This window comes from Watersipora subatra, chromosome 5 (assembly GCF_963576615.1).
Source record: "Watersipora subatra chromosome 5, tzWatSuba1.1, whole genome shotgun sequence".
NCBI lineage: Eukaryota > Metazoa > Bryozoa > Gymnolaemata > Cheilostomatida > Watersiporidae > Watersipora > Watersipora subatra.
Genome location: NC_088712.1, coordinates 39,347,074 through 39,371,068, shown reverse-complemented (window position 1 = coordinate 39,371,068; position 23,995 = coordinate 39,347,074). Strand labels below are relative to the sequence as shown.

At 32.8% G+C, this 23,995-nt stretch overlaps 1 protein-coding gene across 1 annotated transcript; it reads right to left on the bottom strand.

Annotated features, from left to right (window-relative positions):
* Positions 1-22,933: 22,933 nt before the first annotated feature.
* On the bottom strand, positions 22,934-23,644 carry LOC137397351 (guanine nucleotide exchange factor subunit RIC1-like). Its single transcript, XM_068083640.1, has one exon. It carries the CDS (start codon positions 23,642-23,644, stop codon positions 22,934-22,936), a length of 711 nt encoding a protein of 236 aa, XP_067939741.1.
* Between the last annotated feature and the right edge of the window lie 351 nt (positions 23,645-23,995).

The following is a 23,995-nucleotide window of genomic DNA, read 5'->3' as shown; positions in this document are numbered from 1 at the left end:
GAACCAATGGATTCTGGTCTTAACCAACCATTTCACAAAATGGCAAGATGCTCTACCTCTGCCTGACGCTACTGCTCCGGTAGTAGCAGAAGCACTTGATAGCCGTATCTTCTGTTACTTGAGATTGCCAAAACAAATACACTCCGACCAAGGCGCACAATTTCAATCCGCCTTAATGGTAGAGCTTTGTCGGCTCTGGAAGATAGCCAAAAGTAAAACCACTCCTTACCACCCTCAAGGGAATAGTATGGTAAAGAGAATAAGTCGGACGCTCGGAGACTCATTGCGCAGTCTCCTGTTGGGAAGACAACAAGAGGACTGGGATATTCTGTTGCCTCAAATTATGAGAGGGTTCCGTGCCTCGCCCCATTCTGCAACTGGCAAGACAGCAAACTATCTTATGTTTGGAAGAGAAACGCGACTTCCGGATCAAATCGTTTATGGGGTAACAGATACTGAACATTTTACCACCCAACAATATGCCCTAGAGTTGCTGGAGCGATTTTAAGAGGCCCATGACAAGCTGCGGCAGCAGCAGCAGCTCAAAATTCGAACAGATGATTCTGACGAACCTCCACTATACGAAGTCGGTGACTTGGTTAGCATGACACGAAAAAGAAAGAAGAGAGGGCAGAGCGAGAAACTGTGTCCTAAATTTGTTGGTCCTTTCCGAATCACTGAGGTGAGGCCCAACCACACTTACAAACTGAAGCGGAATGGTCAGGAATCTATTCAGAATGAAGATCGACTAAAACTGTTTGTGGAGTGTGTGGAAGAATTGGGTCAGGCTCTGTTTATCCCGGAGCCTGTGCGCCATCCTAACATGAAAGGAGCTAGAAAACTCAAAAAGGCACCTAATCCTTTGTTTAGTTTAGAAGATTTTCCTCCGCTAATACCAAACCCAAAAGAGCGACAGTACACTGAGCAAGGAGCTTCCACGGAAGATGTAGTAGAAGCGATTGCCCAGCCTGAGGTGTTAGAAGAAAGACCGAGACGTTCACTGAAACATTATCTCGTAGATTATGCAAATAAGTGATGGATCGTCTCCATTGCCACGGCTGTGATCGTCTCACAGGCCCATCTTGTGTTGGGAAGTAGTTAGTTACACATATATATATATACCTAGTCTCATGTCATTATACTTTATTATATTATTATCACCATGCTCGAAGAACTGAGAGAACTGAAATCCATTTAGCGTCGTCTCGCCTCCAAAGTTGGGGTCAAAGAAGAAAGACTCCAGAGAGCATCAAATGATACTTTAACCCACTGACTAATCTTTTACTCACATTATTATTATTGTTACTCTTACTGTTGTATATTATCTCGAATTAAAATGCCTTTTTTTAATTAAGTCATTTAAAGGAAGGGGCTGTGTAATGGATTTATATATAATATCTGCGATATGTTGGCCGTTTTTGTTTGGCTGAGAATTTTGCCTTCTTCATGACAAACAACCGGTAGACTTGAATTACAAAATTATGAATCATGTTGTTTGCTAAGAACGGTGGTCAGCTTGGTATTTCTGCTGACGCCGGAACTACAGAGTAAATAGCCTACACATGAAAAGATAATGTTTGGACCAAGTAAATAGAGACTTTAAGTTTATTGGTCTACCATTTATGTTTAGAAGGTATAAAATAATGTGTTACCTTATTTTTACTTAGTCTTTTTCCTGCTGTTATCTGAATATATGCTAAGCCTTATTCTATATTCAAGGTATGTCTTAGTCTGAATTAGTAAATAAAAGGAATTATAACCTGTGAAATTAAGCTTGTTGTTATATCTATCAATCTAGATTGTGGATAAGAGATTTTAGTCGCATGCTATGCTATTCTAGGCTGTAACGGCTTATCACTGAACAGCGTTGGTCTATCAATATCTGATTATCTCAGATATTGTTTGAGTTTGTACAACTTTCCATAGTCATCATATCACTATGTCAAGTTGATTATCCTATGTCAATTGGTTGTCTCAATTACATAGGACTACGTTATTGAAGTGGCAATTATAACACGTAAGTCATCCTTTCAGGGTTATGTGGCTACGCTAACACTGTTCATCACAGTTTAGTGTAGCTATCTAGGCCTATTTAAATATTAGGGTTAATATTAATCTGACGGCATTTAAACTATAGTCCGTGAGTTCTTGAAGGTGTATTAATACGTAGGTATTAGGGAAAATCCTTCACACAAGTAGTAGTAGGCCTTGCAATATCAAAATACATGTTGTGAACTTGGATACTTGGGCTCATCATTGCAACAGCGTTATTGTCATAACAAATTGCAAGGATAACTATAGTAGCGCCCATCTTCACTGACTGAGTTGTTATTTCAATTTTGCCTTATATCAGCAGTCTGATTTTTGTGGGCAGAAGGGCCACTTAGTCTGAGGTCAAAATTTGTTTTGGGAGAAATTGAAATCAAAGTCTAGAGGCTAACCATTACACATAGAACCATAGAGCTATAGTATTATTACACTCAGAGGAAACACACAAAAACAATAAATTTTATATTATTAATTAGATATCAAATTATTATTATTATTACTTTTTCTCTTAAATATTCAATTTGAAATATAAAAAAATAAAAGTTAAATATTTCAAATTTTTTCTTTGACACTTATGCAGGCCAGGATATATAAGATTTTATAGTATGCAGATACAATAACAATTACATGAATTGTTGCTAGTAATATAAATTGCCTACAAGTTTTGGCTTCTTCCAGAAAAGGCAGTAAATACACTTGACATACTCCTATGTCAAACTGTGACTATTAATAATGAGCGCATATTAAATATCGCATGCTGTCAACCAGCAGAGTAACTAGGTTTAGTTGGCTCGATGGGAGTCAGCAAAGCTGATAGCCTATACTAGTCCCTAAAGCATAAACTTATTTTCACAGTTTTTTCTACTCATGGCCGCCACTGCAAATAGGCAGTTTTCATGTACGGCTATTTTTCGCACCTTCATCTGTCACTCTCAGCTCTCTCATCTTTTTTTTGCTACATTCATATATATAATATGTAATATAATACATTATAAATAAAGTAATAAATTTAATATAAAGTAATATAACAAGCAACAATATGTTGATGTATATACATCATATTACATATAATTTTGTTAAATTGTAGTATATTATATTATATTTAAATATATCATATTGTTTTTATTAAAGTATATTGAAACTATTTAGCTATTATGATATTACTTTATTCTGTTTGATATGATTAGATATAAAATAAAAAAGTATGTCCTAGCAATAGGTCAAAGTATAATTTATTTCCACAAAGTTTTGTAAGTTTAAAAAAGTTGACCCATATTCATTTTATTGAAAAGCTCTTTATTTCATAGCTAGAATATTTGAAATAAGCAAAATATTTATAAAATCTTGACAATTTATTAAACAAGCAATGCCGGCAAAACCTACGATAATAGAGTTAAAATGTTAACACCGTTAATAGGTTGCTTACTTGTGGTAAGAAAATCATAATTATTCCATTTCCCCTACAAACATGGTTTACAGAAATGCTATGATATTTAATAACACCATTTGCTAATATTTAGTGCAGTTACTAAAGCTGACAAGTTTTTTGATAGCTTGTTACATTCAAAACTTTATTGAATGATTATTTAGCGCTTTTTCTTGCACTCTTTCAGCCACTTTTTTGTGTCAATGAAAAAGTATTGTATCCAGTTATTTAGCTACCATGGCAGCAAAAATAATTTAAAAACTTGTTGCACTTTCTCATATATACAATTTTTAGTTCAGGAACTTCAACAGCATAAAACTTTGCAAAAATTCTCCAGTTTATTAAATGATCAATAAAGCAAACCTTTACACAAACAACCAACCAGAATTTTTCAAAAATGACTTAGAGCAGCTAGAGCTTTGTGAGTTTCAAAAATCTCCAGATGATTTGATATAGCAAATAAACAATTCACAATATATTGCATCATTATTATTGTCATTATTATGTGAAACACTTATTAATTATTTTGTAACATTTCTACATGTATATATATTTTTTTCAAAGTTGGTCATGTGTGTATTTGTTGTTTGGATTGTTCAACTATAGCTATTAAAATTCTGGTATTTCAATTTTACATTTTGATGGGTTTGATCTCAATACTATTGCATCGAAAAGTTTTGTATTAGGAAGCTCTACTATTGAGCTAGAACAGCATAGCCTACTGATCAAAAACTTTTCATATACCCCCATACCACATAAGCATGTTATTTATTTCAGTTTTGCCACCACACGTTGCGATGCATCTAACAAGACATATTTTTGGACCTAAGTTTATGCGACAAGATGATTTTTCCTGTTTTTCGTTAGAGCTAACTTATTCTGCCTAACGATAAAGACAATAATTTATCTCAAACTTAAAACTTGGCGATTAGTGTACTGATTATATACGTTATTAAAAGATGTACATCACCGAACTTGCCATGGCGAGTTATCAGGTATCTGTAATAATAAAAGCATTTTGCAATGATAAAATTGATTTAAAGCTCACTAAAATGCATAGTAAAACTTACTTCAAATAATATTTTCTTATATCTTATGTAACTTCAATCCATTTAGTTTACTTAACACATATTATGTGTTAAGTAAACTAAATGGATTGAAGTTACATAAGATTTAAAAGTTTATGTTACATGTCTGTATCGAATTTAAAATCTCTCCACATAGTACATTGTAATGTTATTTTAGCTTGGGCCAGCAGATCATAACCTTAAAATACGCTAAAGTCAATTTAGGTACTTATAGCTACTAAGGTTAACATAGTACTTTGGTGCTGTTTTTAAAGATGATGAATTTTATCAGGAGGTGAACTATAATGACGTCGGATAGTGACTACCGGTTTTTATACCACTCTATGTGTGTCTATAGCCTACGATATTAGCCTATATGTAAATTTTTGCACGCAAACCCTAGAACGAACTGCAATCATATAGTAAGTGTATACCAAATATTTTGTATTGTTGTCATAGAGAAATATACTATATTTAGCCATTGCTTGGTAATGAATTCACATTGACATCTAAACACCTTATATTGTTATTTTGCCTTTTAAGGTATTTCAGCGAAACACTAGTTTAAAGTTACGAAGTTTTAAATTTACAGATCTTTGAAAACCTCTACAGTTGTTTTATTTATTTTTAATTTAGTTGTCCTGCACAAAGCTTTTTCCTTGTGATATGAAGTTTAAAAGTTACAGTTGTTTGAAATAGTCTGAAAAGCTTTGCAATTGTTTTTATTTTCTCTTTTAATTTATTTCAACTGCACAAAACACTTATCTCATGATATGTAGTTTAAAGGTTAAAATGGCCAATGTTGTTATATGTTAAATACAAAACAGTTTTCTGTCCAAATACATTTTATTACTCGAGCAACGCATGGTAGTACAGCTATTTTTTGGCATATTTCAGCGAAAAACCACATTTTTTGTGTTTGTAATAATCAAAACATTTATTTCATGAAGGCTCGAGTAATGCCATAAAATGAGCTAATTGTAGGATTAAATGGCCCAGCTCACTTTAGTTCCAGTATCTCTTGGCCTGGAAAGCATCAGGAGTCAGATAAACTGCAACTGCTTGATTATATTGTTTGTTTAACTGTTGCTATCTCTTGAAATGGTAACAATTTTCAAATCTTTTACCTTAGAAATCACAACAAAAAGATTAAAATGCCATATCGTGAAGCTCTAACAGTAAAATAATATGATAAATAACTTTTGGTTTTTACACCTTTTGAAGTGTGAACTATTTAAGTTTTAATGCACTAAAAAGGTGATAACCTTTTGCAGTGTAAGAGTGCAACTAAACACTGGCATAAATGAAGTAAATGTTGAAAATTGGCATATTGTTCATTAGAGGAAATATTGATTCATTCTAGGAAAGCCAATCTGGTTTTCTGCCCCAGCAGATGAATATCGACTTTTTTTAGTAATTTGCACAAAATGTTAGCATTCTTAGAGTTGCAGGTGAATTTGTTTATCTGTAAAAAATTTAAAATAATTGTTTTTTTGCATATATTTTAAACTGAGTAGCAGTCGCTAATATGAAGTTATCAAGATTCTAACAAAAACTTTTACGCTTATCCTTTTCAGGCTCTGCACATCACCTCTGTACAAGGGAATGAAGCTCTTTTCATAGAAACAATAGAGCATGCTGGGTGAGTGATCATTTAACTTTGGTTCTTTTTACATTTTGAACAGTTTTTACATATTTTTAAATGTCTGCTATAAATAGCAGCTGCGTTTATTTCCTTGCTTAGAGATTAGAAAAAAGACTGCCTTCATCTTGATTTGAGCTATCAGCCTTTGACTTGGTAGACCAACACCATGCTACTTGCACCAACCATCCGTTTTGAAACAACCATGTAGTTATTTCACCTAACAACCTTTCACAAAGCACTGAAATGCCAAAGTGTTAGTGTTCATAACTTGCAAATCTAACTGCCCTCTTTGTAGTGACAAAGTTTCCAGTCTCAAAAATTGTGATTGGAAGTCCTGAAACAAAAATTAGGAATTTAGTTGTCAGTGTTTTTTTAAGCTGTGTTTATTTAACATAAGCTGAATGAGCCTGAATCATTTTAAAGCTAGAATGTCACAAACTGTGTTTCAATATGTCATTGTGTAAATTTAACCAGATTCAGCTTAATATATGTGTGCGTATTCTGATAAATTATTCCACTCATTATACTGCTTTCTTACTTTATATTACTTGTATATTTGCCAGTGAGTGTTGATACCAAATTCCACAGACACCAGCATAGCTCTAAAACTTTCTCCAATATTAGGATAATTATTATTATTATCAGTTTTATATAACATGATAGTAATGGTAAAAGCATTATTGAAAAATAAAAGCAAAAAAATGAGCAATAGTCGATTTAGTACTTGAGTATTTTTATTTTTTCAAGTTCAAACTAAGACATTACCTAAATTGTATTTGATATAAGCTTTAATTTATGCCGTCCTCAACTGCTAACAAAATAAAATTCTACAAGAATTGGTCAGTCAATATTTTAAAAATTATTTTCGTGACTTGAATGCATAGCAAATCAAACATGACATTTTATCTGCTTTACCATTATGCAAACTTTCAAAATTGTTACTTTATTTTTATACTTGAAAACTAACCTACATAATATCAATGATGATCCTAGATATTAAATGATTATCTATATCAATATATACATATATATATGTATATATTTCTGAAAGCTGGTTGTGTGTGTGCAGCTGTGTTTGAGTGATTGTACAGATATAGCTATTAAATTATTAAAATTAAAATTGCGCCTTCTGATAGACTTGAACTCACGAATGCAACCACAACCTTCTTATCCGAGCGCTTTATTACTAAGCAATACAAGGCGTATTGATCTAAAAATCATTATCATATACCTCATAGCGTATGCATATGCTAAATGATGTACTATTTAAACTCTATGAATTCTATTTACTCTATAAAACACAATTTTGTTTGTGTGTTTTCTTGAATTTCTAATTTTGGGTAGTGTGTAGTAGTATATAGTATATATATACTCTACATAAAATATATAGTTATATATACTATATATATATTATACTAGTATATATATATATATATATATATACTAGCTGTAATATACAATGTACATATATATGTACAGATTGTCATCGGTATGTTAAGTTATAATGATAAGCTTTTAGTAGCGAAAAACCAGCTTAGCACTAAATTTAAACTAGCAAACTCCAATTTTGAAGGCAGGCAGACTAGCCTATTAGGCCATACTGCCTACTCACAGTACAAATCGAATAAATTTACATATGCTTGTTAAATCAATTTAAACACGTAACAATGTTGCGTGGTGCACAATGTCACACGACTGGCTACAACGCTCACCATTTTAATTTATCAACTTTGCCAATAGTAACTAGGTATCCTGCCATTGAATGTAAGCTGTTTTTTTACATATGCAATGATGAGCATTCATCTAGTTTTCTGATAAATTATCTCTGCCTTTTAGAGTTGCAGTTTGTGTATGTAAAATTTTTAGCCTTAAAGTGAATTTTAGATTGTCATTTCAAGAAGTTAATCTGTTTGCGGTGATTGAAGATGACGCAGTTCCATCACATTTGGCTGAAGACTTGTACATTCCAGGAAATATTCTTTACTCGGAGTACAATTATATTAAGTCTGCGAACGGCATCAATACTATTCTAGTCGCAGGTTCAAACTCGGGGTACGCAAATGGATTAAGCCATGAAGCACGTTTTTCAAACATCGTTGGAATTGCTCAAATAAATATGACCAGTTTGATTGTAGCAGAAGGGACCAATAAGTGTATACGACACGTTGACAGAGAAGGAAACATGGTGAGTACTCTCACAGGTAGATGCACAGAAGCTGGATCAAGCGATGGAACTTTTGCTAATGCGCAGCTTAATATTTTGCTTTGTTTGCTGCACGGTAGTGGGAGGTCCCAACATCTGCTTTTTGTTGCTGAAACAAACACGGATGGAGTTAAAATAAGAACTATTAATCTACAAACAAAAATGGTGGAAACACTGGCGCAGTTAGAAGACGTTGTGATTGCCGGGCTGATAATCAGTGAATGGGATCCTTCCACTCTTTTAGTTTTTGGGCAAAAATGGATGATAAAGCTGCCACTTTTTCAACTGGCCAATCCACCTTACCAGAAAGTTTTTCAAATAAATAGACGAGGTTCCAAAGACGGCAATTTCTCAGTTGCCTCACTATCAAATCTTCAAGGGGTAGTAGAAATAGCAAAAGGTGTATATCTAATGGCTAGCCGTTTTAATGGCAGAAGGATCAGGGTTATTGACACTGTAACAGAAACTGTTTCATCTATTTGTAATGACCAGAGCTCTGGGTTTTCAACTGGAAAAATAACCCAATGCTCATTACTTTATCCTCACAGTCTCGCACAAAATGGCAGCACTGTATATATTGCTGATCGTGGACGAATACTAACACTTGAAGGTAAAAATGTACACGTAAATAAACATTATAGTTTCCTTTGGTATGCAGCTCAGCTTTTATTTTCTCAAAGTTAATTCAGTTGTATAACAGTCCCATCTAACAATTTTACACACACAGAGCATGACATTCTGGAAAATCTTGGACGTTTTCATTGCAACGTTTTCACAAGCTTACTTTTAGACATTTTTTAACATTACCGCAACACTTTAGTAAATACATTGCTGGAACGCATTTCCTACAACGCTGTGGAAGATTCCATGCTGGAACTTTCAGCAAATGATTTTGGTCTACATTAACTCATTGATAGGAGAGAGTTACATTGCGCAAATGTTCTTTTCATCGTGTAGCCTAAAAGATTTTCGCTACGAATGATACATGCAGAACCTTAATTAAAAAAGTTAGAGCTTTTCCAACATTCTGATAACACTTCACAAAACGCCCGCTACCCTTCAAACTTTACTGTAATGCATTGAGCATACCACTCCTACAAAACAATTTGTTCAGCTTTAAAGAATATTAAAAGTATAAATGTAAACGCGTAAAGGGTAACGTGTTCGACCGTTTGTGTGGCTATTTACTAACAACTTTTAACCAAAACTTTTGTTTATTTTATATTATTTTACTGTGAGCATATTCAATAATATAATAGCATATGAACATTTAAAAACATTATGACATCATAAACATTTGTAAAAAATATTTTGATTGTAGGATAACTAATATACTCTCATGGACTTCGCAATCTGAAAGTAGCTAATAATTTTTGAGATACTTGCTACGAAAGGCGAAAATTGAACTTTCTGATTACTTTTGTTTTTCCCTTCTTAAATCATTTAAAAGGAACATAAAGTTTTTAATGTTTTTTATTCGTTTTTATACTTATAGTAAAACTTTAAAAAAACTTTATTTTGCTTCATGTGAAATAATTTTATTTTAACGGAAGGCAAATTCGAAACATTATTTATTTGATCTGTAAGAATCTAGAAAGAATGGTACAGAAATAAGCGTTGCTGATGTTGTGATAATGGTGTTAGAGCCAATTGTTGTTAAATGTCTCAGCATTGTTCCAGAAACTTTACTTTGAATAGTTTGAACTTATACCTCATATCAATTGACATGCAATCTAACTGAAAAGACATGATGCAACATAATTTTTACCTTCAAAAGTGTAATAACTATTTTTCTCTACATATTTATTTATAACAATGGCTTGCAATGTAGTTTTACTATAAGGTAAATCATTTTTGGTAAATTATTATGTGTATATTAACCCGATATATTCAGATGGATATGTTTACATTCGATCATTCCAAAGTAACATTGAGTTAAAAAAGAGAGAAAGGAGAGAAAAGAGAGAAAAGAGAGAAGAGAGAGAGAGAGAGAGAGAGAGAAAGAGAAAGAAAGAGAGAGAGAGAGAGAGAAAATGAGAGAGAGAGAGAGTGAGAGAGTGAGAGAGTGAAAGAGTGAGAGAGTGAGAGAGTGAGAGAAAGAGTGAGAGAGAGAGAGAGTGAAAGTGTAAGCGAGTGAAAGAGTGGGAAAGTAAGAGAGAGAGAGAGTGAGAGAGTGAGAGAGTGAGAGAGTGGGAGAGTGAGAGAGAGAAAGAGAGTGAGAGAGAGATAGTGAGAGAGAGTGAGAGAGAGAGATAGAGAAGGAGAGAGAGAGAGATGAGTGATAGTGAGAGAGAAAGAGAGAAAGAGAGGGATAGAGAGAGGGAGATAGAGGTAGAGAGAGAGAAAGAGAGAAATAGAGAGAGAGAAAGAGAGAGAGAAAGAGAAAGAAAGAGAGAAAGAGAGAGAAAATGAGTAAGAGAAAATGAAAAAGAAAAAAATTAGTGAGATGTCCAAAATATTCTTGTTCACCAAAGATAGATTCACAAAACTTTTAGTCCAAAATTAATTTCAATTATTTTCATATTGAAATTGGACAGCAAAATAAGATATTCAGAATTTTTTAGTTGCATTATCTGCTAACTTGCCATTTGGATTTGTAGTAAGTTACCTTCTGTACACATTATTATATTATTATTTTCTAATAATTATTTTATATTTTCCTATTTTTGTGACAAATCAAAAGATTATCAAAAGCTAGTTGCGTCAACTAGATGTTATTCATTGTCACAAACACGAGAAACTTTTGGTGAAGCAAAATGTGTAAATAGATTTATAAGCACTATTATGCTTGTTAAATACGACATTGATAAATAATTATGATTTTACGTGCTGTTTTATGATGAATTCTAAAACTAACACTCTGGCTTGATATGAAATGCATGCCAACTGTCTCGTTGAAGAAATTAGGTTTACAGTTTTAGGAGGGTACAAAATCAAAAAACCGCCAGTGCAAGCTCAAATATGTAGCAATTGCTCATAAAATCGTAAACTTTACTTTAAGAGCTTAAATTGTATTTGCGACTGTCAATCAGGCATTCCGTTGATGGCCTTTTTATCAGCAATTAAACATGTTTCTGTTGCAGTGGCTCCCGCTTGTAATTCTACTCCAGAGGAAATTGCAAATGGCTTTTACAAAGGAGATATGACAATGGTGAAGTATGAGTGCTACAGCGACTACGAGTTTGCCAGGGGTGACAAAATTCACAACTGTTCATGGGAAAAGGAGTGGACTGGCTCTCCACCCGTTTGCATAAAAAGTAATCAACTTGCAGCATTTCAGTAAAATGGCCATGCAAATCTAAATGAATATAATGATACTTCGGCTGCGCGCAAAGCAACAGAATAATAGATAACTCTTAGCGTGGTTGTATTTTTTGCATGCGCAAATAGGTTTGAAGAAGAGAAAGACTCTATACAAAAAAACTAAAACGTAATAACTTTATAAATGCTCTTAACATAGAAAAATAAAATAGTTGACTCAGCAGAATAGTTTAGCTAAACAAACGAAAATGCATTATTATGCTAAAAGTCGTATATTTCATGTTTAGGAATAATTTTGTTGGCTCATACTTTATTTGCAATTCACTGCAATCCATAATTTAACTGATTTTAAAATAGGGTTTATCTGATTTGAGTTGAAAATGATTGCATACACATTATGCCTTATGCAAAATCTGTATACTATTACAAAATAGTTTGCTGGTTCGAAGCAAATTTTGGTAATTATAACATATACTTTGTGATCAAAACTTGATGTCTGAATATGTCAAACTTTGAAACAATACAATTGTTGAAAATTAGCTTTGGTAACCTTTAACTGTATTAATAATTCAGTTGACGGCAAGTAAACTGTCACTAGCATGTTTTCTGAAGAAACAAAGAAATGTCTAATTATGTTAAAATATTTTGAGATATATAGCATATTTTTAATAACTTAAATAAAGTTATTAGTTTTAAAATAAAATTTATTTATTAGATATTTGATGCAAAATACTTTTTCCTAAAATAACTTCTCTTAAACAAAATATACCACATTATTTTTTGTATGTTACACCTAATTTTCTCTACAAACTATAATTCTTTCTGCCTCTTCAAGCAGGACTTACAATATACTTATATAGAGCAATACTTATATATATGATTAAAAATATATAAACATATATATATATATATATATATATATATATATTTATATATATATAACTATATATATGATTAAATATATGGAATATAAATTTATGTATAAACATATATTGTATATATGTAAATTAACCATATATATACATGTAGTTATATATATAAATATACTGTATATATGTATAAAATTATACCTAAATATATTTAAATATATATTAATACATATACTAGTATATGTACTAGTTTTACTACCCGGCATTGCCCAAATAAAAAAAAAAGTTTTTGAACAGAACCACAATTTTTATATAACATACCGTATAGATAATTTACAATTATAACTTTTAAACTTCACATCATGAGAAAATATTTTTAAGCAGTTCAAAAGATTTAAGAGTAAAAAGAAAGCAACTTTAAAGGTTTTCAAGTTGTTTTCAAAAACTAAAGCATTTAAATTTTAAATCATGAAAGAAGTGTTTTGTTGAAATAAATTAGGAAGAAAAATAAAACAGTAAATGCATTTAAATGTAAGTGTGAAATAATTAGCGAGAACTGACTAAATATAATTTATTTGGCTATGATTACAATGAAAAGCTACTCAATTAATGAGGTAATAAAAAAGTATATTTTATTTTTATATAATTATAATTTTTATTTTAATTAGGTATAATTTATTTTTATTTCACATATAACCAAATTTGCCATTCGAACATTTAAACTACATATCATGAAAAAAGTGTTATGTGTAATTGAAATAAATTGAGAAAGGAAATAAAAACAACTGTAAAGGTTTTCAAACTGTTTTATACAACTGTAACTTTCCAATAACATACCCTACTGGGTGAAAATAATCGTTGGTTATAAAAAATTCGCAATTTCGCGAACAGTCAGTTCCGCGAATTATTAAATTCCGTGAATAATTATTTTTATTTTTAATCACAAAGGAGAATAACTACTGCATCAAATTAAAAACTAGCTGCTAGGCTAGTTTTTAGTATACATGTAAATACTAAACGTAGTTGAGTTTCAAAACATTTTAAAATCATTGCCTGGGCTTTGAGCTAACACCATTGCCCATGCATCACATTTCTTTACAAAATTATTCAAGGTTGTCACAAGATATGAAGAATGGCGTCATCACATAAATTAGCCGCTAGGCAGAAGTACTAAACGTAGCCGAGTTCCAAAACTTCTTTAAAATCATCGCCGGGCTTCGAGCTTTTATGCCATTGTATCAAACTTTACAAAATTATTCAAGGTTTTCACAAGTTATTCGGCATGGCTTCGTCATCGCAAAACATTTCTCCTCGTCTTTTTACATTGAAATCAACTCTATCAATCTCTAATACCAAAGTTGAAGACAATAACGATTCTGATCTGGACGTTATGGTACGTATTTTATTTGCAGTGCAGATACGATTTTCCATAATTAACTGCATTAGTTAATTCTTTTGTTTAAAAACTGATCACTTATATTAAATACTTCAGCTATTGTATTTGTACTTCCTTAACACTTATTAATATTTTTTGGGAGTTTATTGTAGATTGAGAATGAAACAACCTACTCCGATTACGAAAACTAGAGACAAGTAGTAATACTCATCAAGGCAGGAATATTGGCAGAGAAGCCACCAGTCAACCTAGACCACTTTATTGACAACAACTCCTTGATATCGCTGCAGCAAAGATAATTAAATTATATATTTTATTTCATGTTTAGGTATATTATAATTTATTACAAACTTGAGTGTACAAATAAAATATTTCAAATACAAATAAAATTTTACAAATGATTAATGGAGTAAATATAAACAGTTTAGTCTATATGGCGGTTGTCTTGAGCAATAAAATTAAACTGATACTCGTGATAAGTGAATACTAGTGTGTAATGATGCTCTCTGACTAGTTATTTTGGTAATAGCAGCTCTATATCGCTGTCACTGTCTTGGGTAGATGTTAAAGGCGATTCTCTCGTTACTACATGGCGGGTAAAGAAATTATCATCAGAACTCTCCTTGTGGCTTACTATTGCAAAGTTCTGCCGGTTGGCCCAAGATTTGTGCTCGTAAAGGCGTTTTTGTTCCCTTTTTAAAACAGAAATATTCTCCTCGTAAGTAGCTGTGGTCACTTCTACATGTACCTCAATTTCCAGACCTCCCTAAATGATTGGTGATCTTCTAAGAATGACATATACTACCCTTGCAGTCACTGTGCTTGCGTGTGTGATGAAAAATCTCTCCCTCACACTAAAACAAATAATGAAGCGGTAGGGATGGAAAAATAAATATTGCGTTTTACCGAAGAACCAAAGTAAAATTCAACTGAATTAGTAAATGGTTTTGAAAAAAACTCATTACTTACCACAAATTGTTGGTGCATCAAAGGCCTCCAAATCTATGAATATTCGTGAAAACCTTTGAACGCAGCAAAAAATTTATAGCTTAGCACGATCCACCCGTAGTCGTAAGCCAAATAGAAAACAAAACACGGAATGCGCACATGTGTAGGTTTAACTCTAATGCTACGTAGATGTAATAAAGTTAACTCTTCATAGAGAGTGACAGTTTTTAGCTGCAAATAAATTGATCCGTGAATATGCATGAATTGGCAAGTTTCGCGAAATTTAACTTGGCGAATAAATTCATCCTGTAGGGTATCATGATGAAGAAGTTTTGTCCCGGACAACTAAATTTACAAATGAATAAAACCACTGTAAAGGTTTTCAAACCACTGTAAGTCAAAAATCTTATAACTTTCAGCGACGTGTAAGAAGGCTGTTTGAAAACCGAGTTGTTCGAAATCAAAAATGCCTTTTCCAAATGAAATAATTTTATTTAAGTTATGTAATCCATTCTTAGGCAAGAAAACAACTTCGATAGAGTATTTTTTTCAACATTTCACACCATAAGCTGTACTATATACTGCATACTATTAATAGAAGAGGGTAGAATTAGATCGGGGTTAATCTTGATAAAAGGTTTTCTATTTATGATGTTGGAAATAGAATGCAAAAGTAAACAATTTGTATGTTTGGCTCTTGAAACATCAAAAACATTAAAAGTTTAGATACAATACTAAAAATGCAAATATTTATGATGAAACAGCTGAAAATGCCATAGATCAGCTACTTCCAAAGTTGTAGGAAAAAGAAAATTTAAAGAGCGATGGCACAATTACTTCACATAATGAAAAGAGAATCCTCCTCCAAAACAGTTTGGGGTAACTCGACTGGAGGGTTATTTCCCAAACAAATCTCTTTGGTAGAGGAGATGTCGTTTCAGATGGTTCCTTTGGTTTTGTAAAGAACTTATGCATCGTAAAATGCATATATATAGATATATAATAATCGTATATATAGATAAATATATATGTATAAATATACATATTTATATCCATATAAATGTATATATACATATATATATTTAACCTGATTTATATATATATATATATTTATATATATATATATATTAGGTTTGACTGTTGGTCTGCTGTTTTCACATAAAGAGCGATAACAATAAAATTTGTAAAAACAAAAAATAATCAGCTGATTTATTGAGAAAACTAGTAAGATCTTCCAATAATATGTATTCAAATTTCTAAGTTAATTGAAACCTTTTTTGGTTAAATGTTGTTAGAGGCTTTCTGTAGTTCTGTTAGCTATTCTTTAAAATCTGTTTACAAAAAGGTTCTGAGCTACGCTGGCGTTTTCTCCATCTGCTTCAGCAAACAATGCTATTATTTGGAATATGCTTTTTTATGCTTTACAATGCAACGTTTTTTTTGTTTTTTTTTAGAAAATATCACTGAAACTGTTACAAATAATCCTAACGGACTTAAAGGAAACAACACTTGCCCAGATCCACCTGAAATAGATCTCGCAATTCCGAAAAAGAGTGAAATATCCATCACATACCAGTGCAAAGAAGGACACTATGCTAGCAGTGAAGGAACCGACTTTAGGTGTAACGACAACAATGTATGGGAAGGAAAACTCCCAGTCTGCTTAAAAGGTAGAAATACTATAACAGCATACAAAAAAGCTTGTCAGAAACAAAAATTAACGTTTATATTCACTAGTAACACGATAGTCTTTTTGAGCTGCTAGAAATCATTAGGTGTGCTGATAAAACGCAAAGAATAGTGGTGTGCACAATTGGAAAGTTGCCAATATTTTGGATTGTAGATTTTTCATTTACATTGTACCAAGCCAAAAGTCTTGAGGGAAAATTTTTTGAAAGTACTTGTTTTTCATAACTTTTAATGAACAAACTTTAAAGACAAATATTTTGTAGATTTTATCAGATAATCTCCATAGCTTTTTATTATTTAACATTATTATTAATGCTTGAGGTGAGCTGAATACCAGTATGTTTTAGATAAAAGTCAACACAACTTTTCTGTGCTTATAACGCTTTGTGGAAAAATATGTGTGAAATGATGTCACTACTTGCGATCGCTGCAGTAATTTAAATTGCAATATTACGGGTCTTTTTTCTTTTGGTCTCTTTGCAACTATAAATGTGATGATTGCACTTTAGCCTAATCTGAAAGTTGTAACCATAAACAATTTTATTCAATTGTAATCTGTAAACATGCTGACAGTCAAAATACTTCAAACATCAAAAACACTTGCAAATGATAGGAAACATATAAACTTTTGCATGCAAATGACTAGAACTTTCTGTACATTTGTTTTTAAGACATCTGCCTACGTACCAACATCAAGGTTTGGGAGATTCAGCTCTGTCTATTAGTCAACAAACCTAAAAGCTGGTTTACCTTACGAGGAAGTGAATTTTTGATTCACTGAGTTCCAATGTACTAAATTTTGTTTCAAAGCTGGAAACTTAGTCTGTTGACAACGTAACTGGTCAAATCACAACTTAGTTATGTGAAATGGCATTTAATGCAATGCAAGAATACCTTAGCTAAATTGAAAATAATATGTCATGTCATCAAAAAGTTACCTTTTGTCAAATTTACAATGCCAAACTTAAAACGCGCATAAGCGCAGTTTAAAATGTTTAAACATTTTTAACGCTAACTAGAACAAATGTGAAATTACATGGAAATTTTCTTTTATGTTAACACACTTACAGTAGTAGAGTTCAATTAGTTTTAGCAAACAAATGAACAACTTTAACTATTTGCTACAAACCAGTAATGTATTCATTATTTCATGACAGTTAAATTTTGGCTATTTGCTTTCATTAGTTTCAGCTTTACGGTAAAGCTGCCTAAATAAAAGTGATCATGTTTTTATATTAAGTGGTTTTGGTATATTTAGGTGATGGACCCACGTGTCGCTACTTTCCTAACTATGATAGTGACGTCCTGACATGTCAGCGTAAGTAAAGTTTTTATCAGCAGAAATAGCAAAATATAGCAAAATAGTTTTTATAGCAAAATAGCACTTTCTGTTAAAATCAAAATATTTGTTGATACTTTGTAACAAGGCCAATTTTCTTTAATTAGTATTTAAAATTTATTAGAACTAATTAAATTTTTAGCAAATCCTGTTGTACATGTAACTATTTTAAAATCAAAATGTAATTATATTTTTCAACAAACTCCTAGTTACCATTCCATCAGTTTATTATGTCACATTAATAACTAACTTGAGTTAGAAAAGTTATGACATAAAATTGACTGAGAGCAACTTCGAATGATGCCAGTAACTGTCAGTGTTTAATTTGCAACTTCTTTCTTGTCATGAGGATGACAGCAACCCATCAACTGGTAACAGTGCTTTTTCACTTGATCCTTTGAACCTTGACCGTCCTTACTTACCTGTGTCAGTTACTTTAGGCAATTTGTCCAACCATCACAAAATTATCAACTTTCATTAAATATATTTAAATATACCCACATTGCAATGATACCATACTTTTCGGACTATAAACCGCATCCCTATATAAGCTGCATCTGCTTTATTTTCCAAAAAATGATAATAAAACCATACATAAGCCGCATCTTTGTATAGGCCGCAGAACTAGGACAGTGTTATTTAACGTGGCAGCAACTTTGCTATTTAAAACGGAACAGTGCCTAATGACACAGTTTCGTATTAACCAACGCCTTTTAACCTAGTGTCTAACAGCACAGTACCATTAGGCATTGTTTCATATTTTCTTTCACTGCTAAAGGCGCACTAACCGGAAATTTCAGTTAATGCGCCCTAGCGGTGAAAGAAACAGCCACAGAACCGCCGCACTCTTATATAAGCCGCATGGCTCAAATCGTTAAAAGAAAGTAGCAGCTAATAGTCTGAACAGTACGGTATTGGGTAAAACACTATTAAAATTCTGGCAACACCCAGCAAATTTCATCAAACAGAAAAAAGGTATTTCCATATTTTTCCATAAAACTATAAAATGTTGTACGATTTTCAAAACCTTGAAAATTCTTTACAGTAGCATCATATTCATGGAGCACACTTTTATCACTGTCTTGTGGCTAGGAATAATCAAAAAGTTTATACTTAGTGTCATATAGTTTTTCATCTGCATCAAAATCATCCATGGCCTACCAACATAGCCATATCAATTTTTGTGATATCATTCAATTAAAATTGTTATTCTTACGAAGGTTATAGATGAAGATATTTAAAAATGGTTAAAAACATAAGTGAAATTTCGGGTCTAATGCCACGAGCAAAAAATAATTTGATTTTTATCAGTGTTACTTAGAAACAACATTTGTAAACAAAACCATGTGAATGCCGGTATTCCAGCTGTTTGGGATTCTGACACACACCCTATCCAATGTTGGAATTCCAGCTGTTGGGGATTCTGACACACCCTATCCAATGTTGGAATTCCAGCTGTTGGGGATTCTGACACACCCTATCCAATGTTGGAATTACGGCTGTCGGGGTTTAAAGGGTTAACACGTTTGTACCATTTTAGTAGGAGGGTCTAGTGGTTGAATATTTTTATTCTAGATATGCTGAAACTTTCTTAAAAAACGTCATTGTTATATGTTGAAATGGTTAACATCGACTCGAGTAAAACAAGCAGAATAGCATGTAGCTGTTAATTACTCCAGTAGCCCCACAGAAAGCAGAAGTAATTAACAATAAAAATATTTTTTTAGAAAATAGTCCATTTTGTGAAGTCATTTAAATGTTGTACGTTCATTTTTGTTTTGTTAAACCGACATTTACAAAATGTATGTTTGGTCAATTTGACGTAAAAGGTGTTGTCTTAACAATGCTAACATTTTAAAATTGTTTAAATTGTTACTAAGTTATCAGTGTAAACATTGCAAAAATGTCCGGTGAGCATCTAGTCAGATTTGCTCAGAGTTTCATCATGAAGGGCAATAATCAAATGATAACATAGTTCAGAGTTTGCTGAATCAAAATTTTTTTTCCTTTGACTAAAGTTAAATATTCCATTTTAATCTAGCAAAAACTTGTTGGTTTAAATGACCTAATTATAAAAATGTTTCATATGTATCATACTGACAAATACATTATGCAAAATTATCTTTTAATGATACAAGTTTTAATTTGAAATATTCATAAAATTGACCACTTATGATTGGATGCTCTTCCTAGCAATACCAATAACCTTTGTGTGACTCTATGCTACTGATCCTAAGTCAGCATCTCAGCAATGATATACAGCCCCTAAAGGATAGACGACGGCTTTAACATGGGCCGGGTTTAATGATCGTGCTATGTTAAGATTGTGCTAGCCTGGGTTTTAGAGCTAACACCATTATTGTGGGTGGTCACGTTGCCTTGTTACGTTTTAGAAAACACAACTCGCTGTTATCGTGTCGTTAGCGCATTCAGTCAGTGTAGACCCTTGCTGTTCACAATAGCAAACCTTGAATTTCTACAAAGTAGAGATAACACATAATTAAAAAGTGGATCCATGACAAATAAAACATTTCAAATTATCTACTTTTACTAATTTTTAAATTGGTAGGTGTCATAGTATATGCTTAAAATCAAATATAATTACCCAAAATCACCCAACCAGTGGCCTTTTTTGCCTAGTGTTTGATTAATTTTTTGCTACCCCTAATATATAATTACAAAGTCTTTTATCGTTGTCACATTGTTTTACCTGACCAATAAGAGAGGGGCGCAGGCAAAACTTTAAAATACAGTTTTCAAACTCAAAATATAAATATAAAACCAAATTTGGGCTATTTTACAATTGCGACTATTAATATCATGCATGCTTGTGAACAGAAACTGACTGATCAAAACGGTGACAATATTGGGCAACTTTATTGATTTGACAACAAAATTAAACCGATAGATCAGTAAAATAACCACTCATAATATTTGTAAATTTACAAGGGGCTCCATTCAGCTTTTTTTTTTGTTCAGGTGCCGTGTTCGAGTTCATCCCAACAGAGCTTGATCATTAGGCCCCGCCCATATGATGCCTGTCACCTATTTTCGTGGGGGCTAAATATCCGCCCATCTGTTGATTTCATCCTTGCTCCTCTCTTCTTAAATATTCATGAAATGAGCAAAACTATTGTTATACCAAAACAATGTCTCTCATAAAATGGTAACAATTTTAAAAGTGTTTAAACAAAGTGATTTCATTTAGTAAATTTTATTAGTAAGTTTTATATAAGATTTTTCTAGTTTTATTACAGAGGTAGCAAAGTGATGCATCGTGTGTGGCGCTCCAATGATTTGAGAATGACCGTGCCATTCTCAATATGTTGGGATGCAATGTGCTGTTTAGAAGAAAAATAGTCATGCAATAAGCAATTTTTGCACCATGGAAATAACCTCAGCAACCAGCGGGGTTGCAATTTTTCATGCACAAAGGTTTTTTTTTACTTTTGCTTTGTTAACAGAAGTTTTGTTATTGAAACACTATAATCTATATTTTCTATTTTAGACTAATAATTACATGAGACGTCACACAACCCCTATTTACTATAGTACACTATGCAAACAGGATCTGTTTGTCAGTCTACTTTAGTATTTTGGCACTGGTGCACCTAGATGTCACCACACTATCATATGTAGAGAAACTTAATACATATTTAATGGAATAAATAAACGTTGTGTTTTGTAGAAATGTTGATGATGCTAATAGGGTTGGCTATTTGTGGAGTACTGGCAGTCATAGGAGCTACAGTAGGAGTTCTGTTAAATCGCAGGCGTGCTGTGCCTGAAACAGATATCAACAATCAGCTTTAGTAAAGCGAGCAAACTTTGACCTAAAGATAAATATTTCAATAGCAGAGAATGTAGCTTCATCTAAATTTAAGTAAGCAATACTTTATTCATGATAACCAGAATCTTGAAGGACATATCTAGTAAGAAAAGTCTATTAAATTTGCATTGTTTTAACAACTGTGAATATACATTCCATTTCAACAGTGTAAAAAAACTTTTCGTATTATTCTATCTATCATTCAGTGGATGAATATTAGCAATGCAAGCAATTCTTTTGAAATTATTATATTACAAGAGAAGATACTACTGTATTACTTTATATATATATACTAATGTATATGTATGTATATACATTGTATATATATATACTACTGTACTACTTTATATTACTGTAGAGAGAATAACAATATTTTCTTATAAAAGACTTATTCACAATCATTATATACAACATTTACCATTCTAAATTTTAATTAAAAGTTTTTGGTTTGTTTCCGTGTTTCTGAGCAACACATAATTTAAATTTTTAAAAGCTGAAGTAATAGCTAAAACAAATTGCTGTAAAAGCTTTTTTACATCTTTTGCTGCACACCCGTTCAAGACCTGTAGACCAGATTATAAGCAGCCGCAAGCAATTTAGTTGCAATTGGCCAATGTTCTATACCCAATGAAATTGAGTCACGTAACTGTTTTTCTACTGCAAGCCGATGTCTTGGCTAGCGCGGTGATAGAAGTACAGAACTTAAGCCGAGGTATTGGCTTATCAACAGGGTTTCACTATTCTTTTTACTGCGAAGCCTACACATTAGCTTGATCAATCAAATCTAGTCCCCAACAAAGCAACCTTTTTGCTAATTATGTGCAACTAATTAAAATATTTGTGTCAAGCAATTTCATTTCTAATTACTTTTCAAACTGGGAAAACCTAATCGCTATTGTCATTTCAATATAAAATTCACTGTGTCCGTTTAATGCAGAGAAAGCGTCCAATTGTTTTGCAAAAAAGGGATCACTAAACAATTTTAAAATTATCTTTTAGCGGATTTTGTTCTAAAGCAGATGCATCTTACAGTAAAACAATATCTGCAATGACGTTTGAGATATTACATAAAAACTAGCTGTATATCAAGTTTTCAAATGTCTGTTCAAATTAATTTGGTCAAAATAGTGAATTTAGCGCAGTAGTGAAAGACTTAAGCTGGTAACTACAGACAAACAGATGGTCAGATAAACAGTTGAACGAATGAACAAATTAACTGATGAAGGAATGAATGGATGAACATATGAGCGGATGAACGGATGAATGGATGAACGGATGAACGCATGAACACATGAACGCATGAACGGATGAACGGATGAACGGATGAACGGATGAACGGATGAACGGATGAACGCATGAACGGATGAACGGATGAACGGATGAACGGATGAACGGATGAACGGATGAACGGATGAACGGATGAACGGATGAACGGATGAACGGATGAACGGATGAACGGATGAACGGATGAACGGATGAACGGATGAACGGATGAGCGGATGAGCGGATGAACGGATGAGCGGATGAGCGGATGAACGGATGAACGGATGAACGGATGAACGGATGAACGGATGAACGGATGAACGGATGAACGGATGAACGGATGAACGGATGAACGGATGAACGGATGAACGGATGAACGGATGAACGGATGAACGGATGAACGGATGAACGGATGAACGGATGAACGGATGAACGGATGAACGGATGAACGGATGAACGGATGAACGGATGAACGGATGAACGGATGAACGGATGAACGGATGAACGGATGGACGGATGAACGGATGAACGGATGAACGGATGAACGGATGAACGGATGAACGGATGAACGGATGAACGGATGAACGGATGAGCAAATGAACGAATGAACGAATGAACGAATGAACGGAGGAACGGATGAATGGAGGAACAGATGGACATACAAATGGACAGAAAGACAAATGTACATGGTCACTGATTGGCAGACAAACAGGCCGACGAACCTACAGACAGACCAGCTGACAGACTGACTGACTCACACACTGACAAAGTGACAAACTGACAGACTGACCGACAGGCTGGCAGACAGACTGACAGACTGAAAGACAGATAGACCGGCAAATAGACAGAAGGACAAACAGGCAATTGAACAAACGTAAGAAAGTAGCTTTTATTATAGTAGAGATTCATGTTTTAGAAATATATTTGAAATAAATTCGTTAGTTATTATACATAAAACTCAAAGCATTGTTGGCTGCTAAATAAGCTACAATGTTTAGAGACTTTTTTAAA